General features: G+C 35.2%; 1 protein-coding gene across 8 annotated transcripts in view; it reads right to left on the bottom strand.

Annotated features, from left to right (window-relative positions):
• SYNE1 (spectrin repeat containing nuclear envelope protein 1) overlaps positions 1–17,681 on the bottom strand; it is a 292,109-nt gene that overhangs the window by 32,424 nt on the left and 242,004 nt on the right. For 7 of the 8 annotated variants that reach the window (XM_087969930.1, XM_087969959.1, XM_087969939.1 and 4 more), the window contains 3 exons: positions 15,700–15,858; positions 15,093–15,259; positions 9,072–9,234 (listed from right to left, as the gene is read on the bottom strand). In XM_087969930.1, the coding sequence (XP_087826056.1) occupies positions 9,072–9,234; positions 15,093–15,259; positions 15,700–15,858 (489 nt within the window). Of the gene's footprint in view, positions 1–9,071; positions 9,235–13,622; positions 13,806–15,092; positions 15,260–15,699; positions 15,859–17,681 lie in introns of those variants that run through there. The other variant, XM_026680304.2, reaches the window with a different exon arrangement.

Below are 17,681 nucleotides of genomic sequence, written 5' to 3'. Positions count from 1 at the left end.
AGTAGTCATTGAATAACACTAATTGAAATGCATTTGCATTTTAATGTGATTTAACGTAGAATTGGGATTAGATGTATTGCCTAATATATAACTTATGCTTTGCATTTGGAACAGAAGTCAAATTAACACAGCAAGAAGTTAAAGACAACTAATACTTATAATTTGTTCAGAAAAATGAAGACATTTAGCACCACACAGAGGGGAAAAAAGAAGAAATGCAGATTCCTAGCTAGACTTGTGATCCATTGTTCAAAGGTAACACTGTTGTTCTGTTTCCCAATTGCAGATTCCAATAAATTAATTCTGAGGTATAGGAAAGTTGGATATTTTTTTTTAATTCCCTAACTCTTTGCACAATTTCTGCCCTGTTCAACTAAGCTTTATTTTTTAAAATGCAAACTATCTTTACCAGGGCCAGTGGCTTGAACTAATATATGTGATTCAATATATGACAAAGAATCCTCATGATATGTGGATTCTATGACTTTGCTGTCTGGCCTGTAGACTGATCAAGTCTGAATATCAAATGTGCTGAATATAGTTTACAACCCTATTCTAAAACATATTTACAACAACGTTTTCTTTGGAAAGAATTTTGGGTGATGAATAAAGGTGTGCAAATGTGTGTATATGTGCTCCTTTGAGTCATTGTTGATTCCTGGTGACTGCCTAGACAACTCCCTGCAAGATTCTTGGCAAGATTTCAGAATTTGTCTGCTTCCTAGAGCTGAAAGAAAATAACTGGCCCAAGGTCACCTAATTACCTAAGGCAGGGGTGTCAAACTCAAGGCCCATGGGCTGGATTGGGCCCACAGGGTGCTTAGATCTGGCCCATGGAGCTGCCTAGTGAAGGACCAGTCCATGGTGCCTCTGCAGCAAAAATGGAGCTCAGGAGGGTTACGTGAGTCATGTCAAACTGTTCATTCCCACCCCGGCCACACCCACCCAGCCCCCCAGAGGTCAAACACAATCCTTATGAGGCCCTCAATGAAATCAAGTTTGGCACCTGACCTAAGCCATGGACTAGATCTCACAGTCTGCTGGTTTCTAGTCTATACCCTAACCTCTTTACCACTTGTCATTATAAATAAACATACAAATAAAAATTCACCCTGTCTCCTGTACATCAACTAGTGAAATCCAGGTAGTCCATCTACATTTTGGGTCAAATCACAATTGACTGTAAGCACATGATTTAAACGTTTATGACCTTCTGATATTGACAGGGAGTTTTTTTAATGCTATATATACAGCTATAAATTTACCAAATAAGCATACAAAATATCTCTGTTTCAGTTTCTGATCATTCCATGTCATGTAGCGTGGTCTATTACACATTCTACTCAGAAGTAAATTACTATTGTGTAACTAGATCAATAAACGAAAACTTTAGAAAAAGCTTCCAAAATTAGCTCATTTTAAAATAACTGTGTTCCTAACTGTATAATTTGATAAACAAACCAAGACAGAACCATTGTAGCCATGTCTACAAACAAGCGGGACTAGGAAACCTGACATTATGCCTCTTGTTTATAATCCATTGGCATGACAAGATTCTACATAGTTCTAAATTATTATTATGAATGGGGGCTGCGGTGGCTCACGTGGTAAGACACTGGGCCTGCATATCGCTGAGGTCAGCTACTCGATTCCCGTGAGCGAATAAACCACATAGGGACAAGAAAGGAGCCTCCCTTGATTGCCTACCGGCATTCAGGCATCCCATGGGTCAAGATAACACCGCCCAAAAAAATTCCTTTCACAGAGGCACCCAGCCACCTCGGTGATCCCTAGCTAACACGTGCCATAAGCTATATGTGTGTGTGTGTGTGTGTGTGTGTGTGTGTACACTTTAATTGGTAATTAAAAATCAAATGAGGGGCTTTTTAGTCTGTTTATGCATACCAAGTATGTAATAATGAGGAAGTTAAAATATTTCCAAAATTCTTTAAAAAGTTACCTAAACAGGTTTCATATCATAGCACGATATGCTTCTGAAAATGCTGGTTCTTGTTATCTTACAATGTCCACTATTATGTATCATGTGAATTTGCTAGGTGATCAGCGGGAATAAGAGAGCAATGGAGGCTGCCAGAAGGATTCTGGGTATTCCAATCTAAGGAATATTTGCTTAAAGTCCACTTGGCTGTACATATGTTATACAAGGAATATATTTGTATTCTTGGGTGCATAAGCGTCTCTGGTAGGAAAGAACTAGGGGAAAGGAGGAAAGGAATAAATGGCTGAATGCATCCTTTTGCACAATGAACAAAAACAACGTTTCTCAACCTTGGCCACTTTAAGATGGATGGACTTCAACTTCCAGAATTCTCCAGCCAGCATGAAGTCCACTCATCTTAAAATGGCCAAGGTTGAGAATCTCTGAACAAAAATATGCAAGAGAGGGGAACAAATTTTGTAGCTGTGAGTTGAGATTATACATATTTGAAAGTGGGAAATAATAGTCTAAATCAGGGGTATCAAACTCAAGGCCTGCAGGCTGATCCAGCCCATGGGGTGCTTAGATCTGGTCCATGGGACCACCCTGGAAACAGCAAAGGACTGATCCACAGTGCTTCTGCCAGCAAAAAATGGAGCTCAGGGCAGCTGTACGTGCCCCCCCTCCAAGCTCCATTTTTGCTGGCAGAGGTCTGCAGGAGGTCATTGCAGCCAAAAACAGATGTCAAGATGGCCACATCCACTCTGGCTGCACCACTCCCAGCCCCCCAAGGTCAAACACAACCCTGATGCGTCCCTCAATGAAATTGAGTTTGACACCACTGGTCTAAATCAATTAAGAATAATGTCAAACTCTTTGAAGGAAGAAGAGTCTATGAAGACAAAGTTTATGAACTTGTCTTCGATGACATGCAGATTGAAACTCAAGATTCAAATAATTTCAAAGTTTCAAGTCTGAGTTCTGAATCATGACCACAGCACCCAACAGATTGGCTTCTTCCTGGCATTTTCATATGATCACAATGAATCTTATAGCACATTATTGACTATCAGGAGTGATCGCTAATGTGAATGATCTATTCAGGTTTGTAGTGTAATACTGGACAGGAAACTGAAGCCTATGGATCTTCATTATTAGTTTTGTTCCTCAATTATACACTACCAGTAACAGGTCACCTACTGTTATGTAAGTCATTTCAATGGGTATATATTTCTTCAGTAATATTGGTTACAGAGACTCTTAGCATGTTAATCTGCTAGCTTCAAGCTAAATTTATGTTCATCCTGTCTATCTGACACTTTGTATTTTAAGTGCTGTTTCTAATTGACCTTTGTTGTAATGTTGCAGTGATACTCTGGAAGAAGGCCTGAAATTCAAGTAATGATCATTCATTGCTTCTGTTGTGAAACATTGCTATCAAGACTAAGTACTTGGGTATACTGGCTGAAGTTAAGCATCTTAAAATATTATTTAGTAGCAGTTTTACACAGTCCTTTCCAAACTAACCAACACTAAACTCCAAAATGTTGCAATAAATATCTATCAATTCTTTGACCCTAAGGCAAATACAAGACATTGCTCAAGAAGCTAATTAAACTAAGAGCTTAAGTATTAAAAATGCCTCCAGTGAAAAAGATTGAGGATATCAAATACTCGTGGCAAGCATGAATTGTCATAACAGATGAAGCATCCTGTCTATCAAAGATATTAGTAAAAGGCTGAGAATGGCAACCTGATGGATTACACAGTAGGAAGACTTAACCATTTCTTCCCAGAATTACACTTTTCTGAAAAGGACATAGAATATGGACATAGAATTCGAAACACCAAGCTTGTGAAGCTGAGTAAAGGAATATTATAATTAAATTTGTTAGTGAACAAAAATTCTTTGAGGCAAAATTTATTTCTTATAGTTCATATTTGTCCATTAGAGACAAAACATTACATTCATAGAGACATTATTTTTGTCAGGAACTCACAAGCTGGAGGAGGAATTTAACTGGGGAACAGATAATTTTTTGTTTTATCAAGATATTAGCTTAAAAACATGATGACATTTAAACTTCTTACAGGATTGCTGATAAAAATGGGAATTCGTTATAAATGGGACTTTCCATTTAAATATAGTAGATTGAAACCTCAAGGAATAGAAACAATTTATATTATTCTCATTATGAATAAAACTGGCTGGGTTGAAGAAGATTCCCTCTGATGGTACTTGGACAAGAAATGACCTTGGAGATTAAGCCAAGGAGAAACAGCTGCACAATGAAGCTCCCAGCTGGAAGAGGATTCGGACACAAATATGAGCAAAATGGGGAAAAATACAAAATGAACCCTTTAGACTAAAAATTCTTTGTATGGTATTAAAATATTAGCTCATATAAATGGGTGAGTATAAATGGGTGAGATAAAAATTGTTTAGGAAGAGAGATGCAGGAAATTAATATAAGAAAGCAAATAAAAGTAAAATTATAAGGCGGTTCAATTGTGTCCACTTCTGGGGGTGCTCATCTTCATTTCTTATCCAAGGGAGCCAGCATTATCTGAAGACACTTCTGTGGTCCTGTGGCCAGTATGACTACTTGCCAAAGTGCATGGAATGCTGTTATCTTCCCATTGAAGTGGTACCTATTTATGTACTCAAATTTGCATGCTTTCAAACTGCTAAGTGGGCAGGATCTAGAGCAAGGAATGGGAGCTCATCCCATTGCGCAGCACTCAGATCTCGAACCCAGGCTATCAGCTTTCCAACTGACAAGCTTATCATCTTTAACTGAATTAATTATAAACAGCTAGAATTGAAAAGACCTGAATTAGACATTCTAGAAGTTGATAAAAATTTTAACAGGGCCTCTTTAACAAAGCTCTATAACATTTTAAATTTGATAATAAGTACTATAAAATATTTTTAACTAGTAAGTTAACACCCCACATTCTTCAACCTTCTTTAGACTGTGTGGAAGTAGAAATTTAATTAATTAATTAATTAATTAGCAAAAGTCAGGAATATATGACTTTAGAAATCAATACAAGATTTTAGAAGTCAAATAATTAGTAATACTAATGTCTATCATTCCTTAAAGAATCATGTATTTCTAGAAATCTAACAAAAGACATTAAGAATTAGATAAACTAGAATTCCCTGTGTTTCAACACAACACATTTGATACCGTAGTTAGACTCATTATTACTATAAATCTATACTTCTTTTAAAGCTAGGAAACATCTTCACACTTTATATACGTCTATTTCATTATTAAACACAAATGTTAAATTATACTTAAAATTACTGATGAAGCATCTTAAATTAATTATAAACACAATCATCCAAATTGACTGGAATATATCTAGCTCTATCAGATGCTGAATATATTTCATTTTTGCAAAAAATAGTTCTGTTCCTCTAACCATATGTTTTCTAGGTATGTGGAAAGCCTTTATTTGCATAGGATTATTTGAGAATATAAGTAAAAATCAATAATGAACACTCAAATGAATTTATCAAAAACAGGCATATTATTTATATATTACACACATTTATATAGCCTCCCAACTCCTTTGCTTAAAAGTTCCATAACTTATAACATTAAACATAGCCAACGAAAGAGGTAATGTAGAAGAAGAGCAGGCAGAGCTGGAGGATGGAGTTAGGTGTGTCATTAACTTAGAATTGTTATGTTACCACAAATGGTCCAAGTCCAACCCCTCTTGAATTCAATTAACCCTTATCTGTCACAATTTAGTACTGAATTTTAGTTGACTAGATTCTTGTGTATAGGCCTGAGCAATCAATCTTTTGAACTGCAACTTAATGTATGGCCCTGATTGTTTGCACCTGACAAGAATATATTACCAAGCACATGTTATTCTTTTCATAAGATCCAACAAAACAGTGAATATAGATGGAAAATATTCTGTTCTTGGGTAGGGATTTAAATAAAAGCAGTTATTTTTTATTTTATATAAGCATTGTGCTGAATATGAAGAAATGGGTCTTATTAGACTAATTTCATGGATTACTGTCTTAACTTCATCAACAGTATACCCAAATTTGTGTAGGTCATTGAACCCTGCATGGAAAATAATAAAAACAATAACTTAGAAACAACCAAAGGGACTTCCGGTTTGGGTCTCTTCAGTGACAGATCGAAATCCACGATCGTGTGCGGGTTTGATCTGTGTTTGCCGCTGGAGCGCCCTGATCCTTTGGATTTGGGGCTGAAGCCACCCCATAGAGGTGGTGAAGAGGGGGGAGATTGCTAGCCGAGTGGAGGGGAGCCGCATCTCTCCTCCTTGGCTGGTCTAAACTCCCTTTCCTGAAGGCAGTTGCAGCGGTGGTCAGAAATGGCCACCTCAAAGAAGAACTCGACTGGATAAGATTGTGCAGGAGGAAGACAAAGAGGAAAGCAGGACAGACTGGGCTAAACAACAGAGAACATCTAAGCAAGGTACCCTGAATCTAAAAGTACCTAGAGGGGTACTTCTGAAAGAAGATCTTTAAGTGGCGAAGGAGAGAGAAAAGGAGGTTAAAAAACCCCTTTTTACCTTTATATTGACAATTACAAATGGTATGGAAAGAAATTTATATTAATCTATTTTGACAGTAATAGGCAACCTTAAGCTGAAATCTAAGTGTCAAAAGGAGAATAAAGTTTTTTTCTTGGTCATTTTAAAGCCTTAAGAAGGAGAAGAGTGGAGGCAAAAGGGTAGGACTTGGAATAATGGAAAAATAGAGTGCCACCTGGAAAAATAAAGAGGATTAACAGTGAAACTTTGAAAAGACTCCCGAGGATACATTGTAACTGAAATCTTATTAAAAGATACAGTAACCCACGGAAAGGAAAAGTAAAGGAAAGAACCAAGAAGGAACAGTCTAGGATTATTTGGTAATTAAAAAAAAGTGTTTGGCATTGGTTTTTTCTTTCTTTTTCTGTTTTTACTTAAAGTCAATTGGGTGGTTGTTCAAAAGTGTTTAAAATGGCATCACTCCTGGAGGAATTGAAGATGAGTCTTAAAAAACAGAAAGAAGATGCAGAAAGGGGAGGAAGATCCTTTGGCTTCGTATTTGAATTTTTTGAAATGGAGATCCTGAACTATGAAAAGGAAAAGCTTCAAGAGCAAGAAGAAGGGTGGGACAAAGAAGAAGCCATTTTCAATGATCAAATAATGCAAAGTGTGGTAATAAGGGGAAAAAGGGGGAAAGGAGTTAAAAGTTTGAGATCAAAGGGAACAGCCAAAAAGAAAAATAGTCTGAAAAAGAAGTATAACAGCAAGGAGAAGCAGAAAAGAAAACTACAGAAGGGAAAATTAGAGGGAGAGGGGTATTAAAAAAAGGGATGAGAAAAAGCGGGGAAAGAACTTATGAGGGACAAAAACAGGAAACAAAGAAAAAGGGGAAACGTACTAGGATTAAAGGTATTTGCTCCACTAGAAAATACAGAGACAATGGTTAAATTAAGTTAAAAGTGAAGATTCTGCAAAGATACAAAAGATAGTGTTGTGACAGTAGAATACTGTAATGAGTTAGAAATGAAATAAGTAAATAATCTATGAGATAAAACTGTATTGTTATGTAATGGTATGTTATTTATAATTAATGTAATAATAAAGAAGAAAGGGAAACATTGCAATTGTTTCTAAAGATTGATAAAACATTGAAAAGAAATGTGAAAGATTTATAAGGAAATTTATACCAGTTACCAATACTAGAATGATTTTGAATAACTATTTTGTTTACTAATATATATATATATATATATATATATATATATATATATATATATATATATATATATATATATATATATATATATATATATAGAGCTATTTCCCGCATTGTAGTATAGCAGTTCAGCAGAATCTCATCTGCCAGACGGACACAATACAGAAGCCTGATGATGGCAGATGAGATTCTGCTGAAACGGCTATTTAAAAGAACAACTACAATGACGTGGAAAAACAACCAAGCCTAACACCATACATGTAATACCCGAAAACTTAAGAAAACAAATATATATATATATATATATATATATATATATATATATATATATATATATATATATATATATATATATATTGTTTTAGCTATGTTTTTAGAATTTTTCTTTTACATTTTCAAGGGAAGTACCAAGCAGAGTCTGAATAATGAGATCTACATGATATAAAATAGATATTAGAAATTTGAATGTTATAATTTTAGAATGCACAAATTTAATGTTTAATGAGATTTCATATGATAATAACAATAAGACTTAAAGGTGTTGCACTTCGATTGGCAATCATAGGGGGAATTTTGCTTCTTAATAATGTTGGAAAAGAACATATGAAATTGTAAACAAGACAGACGAAAGTATAAGTATAATGAATAAAAAGATATAGAAATTTAGGGAAAAGAAATATAATTGAATAAGAAGAAAATGAGATAACCATAAAAGAAAATTAAGAGAAGTAAAGGGAGAAATAGTGAGAAGTTGGATAAAGAGTAATGAGATATGAAGTTGAATAGATAAGACGAATATGCATATGAAATTGTGTCTGTATGGAAATGTGATAACCCAGAACCATGCTCTACTCAAATAAGATGTTTTATTTGTTTTGTTAAAACTCAATAAAACTTTATTAAAAAAAAGAAACAACCAAAGGGAGGAAGAATAATTTGGCCTTCCCAAATACAACATACCTTTTCATCTCACAGACTTATATACTTGTGAAATATTAACACAAAGATTTCATTTATATATAGGGCAGTTAACAGTGGCTCACATTTCATTTCCACACAATAAAAAGCCAATTACACCAGAAGCTAACATTCTGTACGTAATATGGCAGTGCCTTACCTCTGGTTGGCAGGCTCAGTGAGCAGTTCCATGTTGACTGGATGTCAAGCCAGCAGAAGATTCTACCAGAATAATGCTAAAAGCATCACTTGCCTTGAAATTTAAGGGCATCTTCCTTGCTGCCCTCTGTATCACAGGAAACAGCAGGCCCAAACCTGCTTCACACTTGGATCACCATCACCATTATGCAATTGGAAATGTGGGTATTTCGTTTTGGGGGATTTTTTGTTTTGTTTTGATTGCTCTTCTACCTCACATTTTTGTTTTACCTGCTGTTCATTTAGTTTCCTTTGAATCTCCTCGGAATCACAAGTTTCATAGACAATGGCTTTGGATAACTCTGATTCAATATGGGCAAGCCAAGATCTTAAGTTGCTCATGTTCTTATCCAATTGCTGGATTGCCACCAAGGTCTCCTTCAGTTTCTTCATCCTGTTAAAAGTCACAGACGATATCATGAGCATGTTTATTCAGGAGCTCTAGATATCTGCCTTTTTAACTAACATATTTTAGCAATTTTTAGTATCAATATAATCTTCATTTTTAGAATGGATATGAATAACATAACCCAGTACGTGCATCTACAGGCATAAAAAGTATAGATAACAGTGCAAATGATGTTGATAACTATTAAAAAGTATTTTTAAAAAAATATATTGATTACAATAATTATTTTTAGATCTTGCAAATAGAAAGCTTCTTTTAATTTTCATTTAGCAATGAATGCTTCAGATTTAATATTTCCAGTGAACAGAAGAATCAGTGTGGTGTAGTGGTTAAGAATTGTACTCAGAATGGGAACTGTAAATGCAGTGGCCTAGAGATGGAGCTCTCGCCTCACAATCAGGAGGCTGTGAGTTCGATCCCAGGTAGAGGCTAATATTTGCTCCTGCTTGCACAGGGGGTTGGACTAGATGACCTCCAATGTCCCTTCCAACTCTGTTATTCTATGTTCTAATCTATTTCACTCTGAGCCATGCAAACTGACTGGATGACTTTGGACCAGTCAATCTGACTATCTCAGTCCAATCTACTTGACAAATTGCTGATGGGGAGGATCAGAACCAAAATATGTCTTGAATTGTGCTTAGGGTATATATGACGCCTAATTTATCTTTTTAGTTTTCAGAAGGCACTGGGGAAAGATCCTTATCTTCTAGTCCTAGCCACTTCTTGGAAAGAGAGGTTGGTGATGGGCCTTGATTAAGTTTGTGTGCCTTTGTGTACATCACGATTATTCTCAAGAGAAAATTTCAAGATGGTGATAAAAGAGATACTGTATCAACAGCATCTTTGTAGAAGGACAAAATCTGATAACAGGCAGAATATTTATTAAGGATTACACAGTAGCAATAAGTAATAAAACATCATCATATTCCACTTTAATTGTATTTTTAGTGTGCCATCTGTTAATCTTGTTTAGTCTTTAGGAAGAGATGAGTAAGAAAACCATCTGAAAGTTTAATACTGCCCAGAGTTGCTGCTGTCAGATGGGCGGCCATATAAATGTGATAAATGGGGAGTGGGGTTAGGTATCTGTTGGAAAGAATTTGGATTTATTATCACTCCAGCTGTGCAGGACATGTAAAGTTCATTGACATACGGTCTTACACCTAGGCCAGAGTTTGTGCTTGTTAGTCCTGAAGGATTGGGCAGGGTTCCTTGGATTTGTCAGCTTGGCACTTATATATTAAATTCATGTCCCTCCCGAGTTGGTCAAGGCTTCCCAAGAGATGATCTCTAGGTGATTCAAGCAGTGATGAGTTCACCCTTCAGAGATGGGATGATGAATTCAATCTGTGTTGAGGTAATGGTGATCTGCCCCATCTTCAATAAGCCACTGTTGGACTAAACAGTGTTGGAAAACTTTTATCCCCTCTTCAGTATTTCCTTTTTGGGAAAGTTTGTTGAGAAAGTAATTGGATGGCAGCTCCAGAAGACTTTAAAGAAAACTGATTATCGTATCTCTTTAAGTTGAGTTGCAGGCCTGGGCATAGAATAGAGATGGCACTAATCACATTTATGGATGACTTATAACAGACTTGGGAGTGGTTCTCTTTGATCACTAAGCAGCTTTGATACCACTGATCCTTCTGACTTCAAGGGTTGGAAGTACAGTGTTGTAGTAATTCTCCTTCCACTAGAGATGGATTCAGTTGAGGATGACTGTGGGGTGAGGTCTTAACTGGCCAAAAGTTGAGATACCCAATTCAGTATCATCAGCACAAAGCTCTTGGCCCTTGCTTTGTGGCAGGCTCAACTCTTTCACTGCTCTTGCTTAGCATTTACATTGTGCAACAGGATCAGATAATCTGTCATAATGGAGTTAGAGATAATTTTTGTGCTGATGATACTGAATTGGGTATCTCAACTTTTGGTCAGTTAAGCCATGTTTTAAGGTTCTGTCTCAGGATCTGGTGGCTGTAGCAGTCTGGATGGGGAAGAATGGGTTCAAACTACTTGGACAGCTGGCACAAAATGCAGTGGTGTAAGATGTTATTTATGCTTGTCTGATAAGATATGACAGAATTAGTCCATCACTTCAGCATTACCTCTGAGATTCGAATGGTCCCAGCTCCTACCTAACTTTCAAAAGGGTTTGAAGACCTGAATTTCCCCCAACATGGTGTCAGAAATGCTTGTGCCTGCTATGACTGTTCAACTGTTTATGGCTATTTTAAGCTTCCTGAAGCTGCCTCAATAAGAATATAGTAAATAAATATATTATAAAGTGCCTTCACATTTTCATCACAATGTAAACAATTTTAATAACTTATTGCCTTCCCTCAAAATATAATAAATCTGTTTACCCTCCTGCCATGTCCCATCTCTCATCTATAAACAGAGGTATAAATAATTGAGTTCTGATGTCAGCAAAAAAAGCATTAAAAATTACCAGAGATAACAATCTATTTAGTTTAACTATGATCAAATAAACCAACTTCATATTACTTCCTTTTACTTCTGTCAACCTCCCTCTTTAGCCCTTTCAAATAATGATGTAAAACTTGATTTCATTTTTTTTCTTTATCCCTTCTTACAAAATTCCTCAAAACTTTTAACAAGCCTCTTTTGTAAATCCCACATAGGAAAATTGTCCAGGTCACTCTCATTTTTTCATTAAGTCATCAGATAGTTTATTTTGTATGTCCAACATAACATATTTTCCATGTCATCTTGTAGCCTATTGTTTTTAAATCCATTTCCAATTTAATCTCAGTCTTGTCATGCAGAATTTGCTCCTGTTCCATAGCAACTTGTAGTCACAGACTTTATATAGATGCAGACACTATTAAAATTAATTACAAGTCCATCATTCAAAAATATCATTCAATAAAGATAGTGTGTGAAAATAAGCTCTCCCTTTTTGGATGCTTGGGCCAAAATTAGTACAAGGAAAGCAATGCTTCTTTTTATGCACACTTCTGCAATGTGTTTCTTCTCTTTCTGGAAAAAAATCCCAGAGAATAATTATAGTAATAGAATTCTTTGTTGGCCAATCTCCTATTGTAATTTTCTTTTGCTTAGTGTCAAGTTTGTTGTTTATTTCAGCGTGCGTCTGATTTTGAAAAACTAAATACCTATCATAGCAGAACTGTCAACAGTCCTTTATTCATGAAATGAACATGTTATTGACTAACGTAACAACTTACTTTAAGTCTTAGTCAGATACTCATGCTGCATACTCTCGCCAAAAATTTACTGTACTTGAGTGTGTAGTTTTTGGAAACCTACAGTTTCACTAGAGCATGCATCCATTTCAACTGAAAAGATATACAATCATGCATGCAAACACTGCAAGAAATAATTGTAGGCAGAAGTGATCTCCTCTCTGAGATAAAACTGCAACAATATTTATGGAAGCTAACTTTGTTAGGAAAGTGTAACATCTCCCACCATATTGTTTCAAGAAACTGGGGAGGATTTCTTTTTCTGCAAAAAAAATATCCAACATCCAAAAAGAGCAGGTTGAAATCAGCAAATGACAGATCTAAATTTAACAAGCTTAATCTATAGCTACAGTAAATCTGACTTGCTGAACTTTTTAAATATGTCTTACAATTTGACACTGTTGCAATTATTTAGAAGTATTGTTATTGTCGGATAAATATTCTTAACTTTAAATTAATACTTTAAATGTATTACCTCAAATTAAGTACTGGAAATATATTTAAGTTTAAAATACATGCAGGGATAATTTATGGTTTTATTATTGTTCATTAAATAATATGAAAACTTTTTCAGATATATAAACTTTAAAGTAGGTTTTAATTGAACAGATATATTGTGACTCAACTGCACTCTAATGTACCATGAAGTCACAACTATGAATAAATAAGACAGCTGTTTGCTAATAATAACCTTCTTTGAAAAAGAGCAAGAAAGGTGATTCCAAAAACTGCAGTCACATTACTTAACGAAATAAACAGAAAGCAACCCCAAAACATTGTTCTTAATGTCAAATTATATGGATGTTGAAAAAATCATTGGTTGTTTAACCTGAGTAAAATTTTGAAATACTTTTTGAAAGTCTTTTTCAATTTTTTTACATTAATGTTTTGTACAGTTTGAAAACCATTCCCCACATAATCCTGTTTCCATGCCACATTTACAGTGGAAAAACATGTGACATTCAAATGCATTTTCTATGTATCTTCCTGTGTGTGGTATCTTCCATATGTTAATTATAGAAGGTTTTTTTTATGGAGCCCATTATTTTTCATGCCCATTTTTCATGGATCTCTTCTTTACCAGGAACCCTTTATTACGAAGAGTAATAAAACAAAGCATAATAATAAAAGATTCAAAACTTTGCTTGCCTTGACACATCACAATTGCAGTCAGGAAGATCTGAATCCACACTGTGATCGTCTGCCATTTTCAGAGCATGTAAATCCACCAGCACCAGCATTAAATTTTCCACGATAATAATTAAGAGCGTTCAATCCAATTATAACTGGAAACTGTGTACTTTACAGTACTGTGCAAACAGTGCTTACCCTCCAAAGAAAAGTTGGTAAGTCACTGCCTGATAACATGAGACTAAGCTGCGTGACAAGTGGTCATGTTTCTAAATAAAACTTACATTCATCAACATGTGCCAGGGTGATCTTCAGGAATGTAGACTGTGAATGGAGGAGGGGAAGGGTAAAAAAGTGTCCACTATAAATTCTGAGCAGCTGTGGACCAACTTGTCCAAAAAGGCAATCCAGGAAAAAATGTGTCTGGCTGGTGTAATCAAATAAAAATAAAAAGTGGGATATTTGTTCCTTTGCTGGGTACTATGTGAACTTCCTGTTCCTGTTTTATATTTTTTATGAATCTTTCCAACTGTTAGGAGGCATCGCCAAAGGCATTTAAAGTAGCAAGGAAAGGGATTATCCATCTAAAAGAACTGAACTTTGACAAGAGTACAAAACTAAAAGGAAATAGAGTAAAAATAACAACCCATCATTCATACTGGTTTTTTTCCAGATCAATAAACTTTAAACAAGTTAATTTTAGCATTTATTTAATAAAACCATGCTAAAATAGTATACTTTAAATATTGTATTTAAATTTAACTGCTATTAACTTCTTGAAGAACGTTAATATTTATTTATATTGAAGGCTTTCTATTATAATTCTAAATGGCTGAAAAATGGAAAGCTATAAATGTGTCTTAAATATAATTTTCCTTTCAGTCATGACAGGCTAATAAAAACATGTTGTTGTCTCAATACCGCTGCTTTAGATTTTCTATCTTCTTGGTATTACTTGCTTGAAAACCACATCCTGAGGAACTATCTAGTATCACAAAACGTAACAATTCCTGCTTTAATGAATCTATTTGTATTGGTACTTGCAGCCAACCTTGACATGAAAACCTTTTATAGAAGAGATTTATGCTGCCACAACAAAATAGTCGGTACCAATGAATCACAGAAAATTACAAAATAATTAAATGGAAACCAAATGGTTAAGTACCAATTGAGAAACAGGTAATATACTGTAGAAGCTTCTGATGTGCAACTGGTGTTATTCTTCTGATGGCAGCAGACTAAAGGATTGATCCTGTTCTAGAGGTGAGAGGCAGGGCATTTTGCAACAGAAGGATATTGTAAATGCTAAAGTGTAATCTCTGTAAACAGATCATCTGTAAATCTTTCTTTTTGACTGGGTCTTAACATGAAAGTTAGGCTGTTTTGTTTTGTTTTTATTTTTTGTGAGTATTTGTATTTATACCCCACTTGCCAAGATCAGAAGTACTACTGAACACATGCATGCCTACAGACACATAGCATACATACCTGGCTGCAATGAGATCTAAAAGATGTTGCCACCTGTCATTGACCTTGCCAAGTTTATACCCAATCTCCTGAGCTTTGTTTTCATGGCTTGCTTTAGCAAGGCGTTCTCCCATTTCCTGAAGCTGCTTTTTATTCTCTTGGGCAACTGCAATTTCATCCTGATAATCCTAAAATGACAGAAGAAGATAAAAAACCCCAGTAAGCATCTTAAGAAAATCTTGCTTAGAGCAACAAATGGTTCCTTAGTTCCTCTTATCTGGGAAGGTTATGTCCCAATAATATCTAAAGATGATATCCTGTTTTATAATTCTGAAAGGGTTTATAGGAGATAATAATCTAACATACATAGAAAACAAGAAAATAAAAACCCCAAAAGTCTTCAAATTGTTCAGTTTAGCCAAATTAGTGACACTGTGGTGTATTGAAATATAAAACCCAGATTTTCCAGCCAATGTGGCCTTTATAAAGACCATCATATTATAAAAGACCATACAGGATCGTATCCAAGATTTTTCTGAACGGCTTCCTGGGATATAACATGTTGCAGTTCTGATAAACTAAGAATATTTATGGAATGGTCTGCAATAGTAAAGCAGAAGCCCTGTACCTTTTTGAGTTTTTCAATCATTTCTTCAATGAGGATATCTCCATTCTGGGAAACTTTACTCTCCATTTGTGTCAACCATTCACAGAGATCTTTGTTCTTCTCACTGAAGACTGCCCATTCATTCAGTCTCTCACTCACTTGCTGCCTCCTCAAGGAAACCTTTATAAAGATGTGCAGGGAGAAAGCTAGATTACAATAACAAGGAAAGTTAGGCATAATGTTCACCTAGTACTAAGATTGCTGGATCTTAGTGCTAGGTGAAAAAGAGAGATAAAGTTTCAACCATACGTGATTTCTTTCACAGCTTCACAATAGTTATTAATCTTAGGTTACTTCTGGCCAAATTGTAATGAGAAAGACAGTTGTACACAAATACTAAAAGCTACCAGACATGTAATTAGGTTCCAGAGGAAGATAAAGGAATCCAGGCTTCTCAGTTGCAGGCATAAAGGTGTAGCTCATATAATGGCAGTCAGGTAGATATATCTATAGCCTAGATAACTATGTTTAGATCTCAGATTACACATAAATGTAGAGATTACTTTTAAATATAGAGCTGCAACTAGTCGCAAAGAGACAGCATCTTTCAACAACTATGCCATTAAAAAGAAAAAAAGGTGTGCTATTTTTGAAGTAGTTTTCCCAATGCAATAAATTCTAAGACTATGTGATCAGATTTCTTGATCCTGTTGCTACTGATATTGTTAATTTGGTCTATAACCCAACTGGCTTTTAAAAAAATGCTAAGCATACAAACCTGGTAGGCAACTGAATTTTAAAAAATGTGGCCTCCACTGATAAAAAAAAACATTACTGCAATAGTATTTAAACGGTTTGCATCCTGCAATATCTCCTATAAATAACACAGATATTGGTGAATTTATTTCATATTTATTTATTGGTTTGTTTATGGGATTTAGTCCCATCTCAGTCTGTTAATCCGTGACCAAGAAGTGGATACAGATAACATAAATAAAAACCCCCACACAAAATAGGAATGATATGTTAAATGAATAACAAATTACAAGAACAGATTAGGTTACTGTCACTCCTAATCACTCAATCAGTCCACTATGGCCTTCAAAAGAACTAAGTATTTACCAACTTCTAGAAGGCCATTTGGGAGAGAGCATCCTGCAAGCTCAGAAGGATGGCTTCTAATAAAGAAAGACTTAGGGTCTCTGATGTTTCCATCTGATCCCATCAGATCTGACATGTAATTGAAAAGGAAATAGAAGAATGGCAACAAAATGTCCTCAGAATAAATGTATAACATCATTTCTTAAACCTTAAAATGTAGATCAAAAGAAGATTAAGCAGAAGCAAATCAAACCTAGAAAAATATATATTTTTATACTTTTTCAACAATCTAAGTTTTACTTACTGCACCTGCTTCTTCTTTTCTATAAATGTAGTTCCTTCTCAGCTTATGTGTTTCCTTTACTGAGAAAGGAAACACTTAAAAGAATCGCCGCAGCCCATATTTAGTTATGTAAAATGATTCTAATTTCCTTTTGTGTTTTTTTTTCATACCCCAGTATCAAAAACTATTCTGATTCTTCTCTGTGGACCTAATCTCCTCTATTGCATGGAGAACAACTGGTCAAGCCAAGCAGGGAAAAATGCAAATTTGCCAATGCCTCAAGATCAGAAATAAGGAATTAGTTGTTCAGTGTGTGCAGCATAAATTTTTTGTTTATTTGACTCTGTCCTCCTCCCCCACCTTCCAATATAGCCAGCATGCATTCTGTCTCTTGAGCCTTCAAAGAATAAGCCCAACCAAACAATGTGCTGTGAACTGCAACAGTATTGGGATGCTCTTCTCAGCCAACCTAAGTAGATGATAGAGCAAGACATCTAAACTCTTGGTGAAGGTGTTTATACAAAAGTTAAAGCATTGCTATATTTATTTGTTCCCAAACTTTTATAGCACACACCAATCCAAACAGACTTTGAACAGGGTATGATAAAGTCAAGATAGT

The sequence above is a fragment of the Notechis scutatus genome, chromosome 1 (genome assembly GCF_049901735.1).
Source record: "Notechis scutatus isolate UNSWTSFEM ecotype Mainland chromosome 1, rNotScu1.2, whole genome shotgun sequence".
NCBI classification, from domain to species: Eukaryota; Metazoa; Chordata; class Lepidosauria; order Squamata; family Elapidae; genus Notechis; species Notechis scutatus.
Note: the sequence above shows the minus strand (reverse complement) of the source record. Positions and strands in the feature narration are given on the sequence as shown.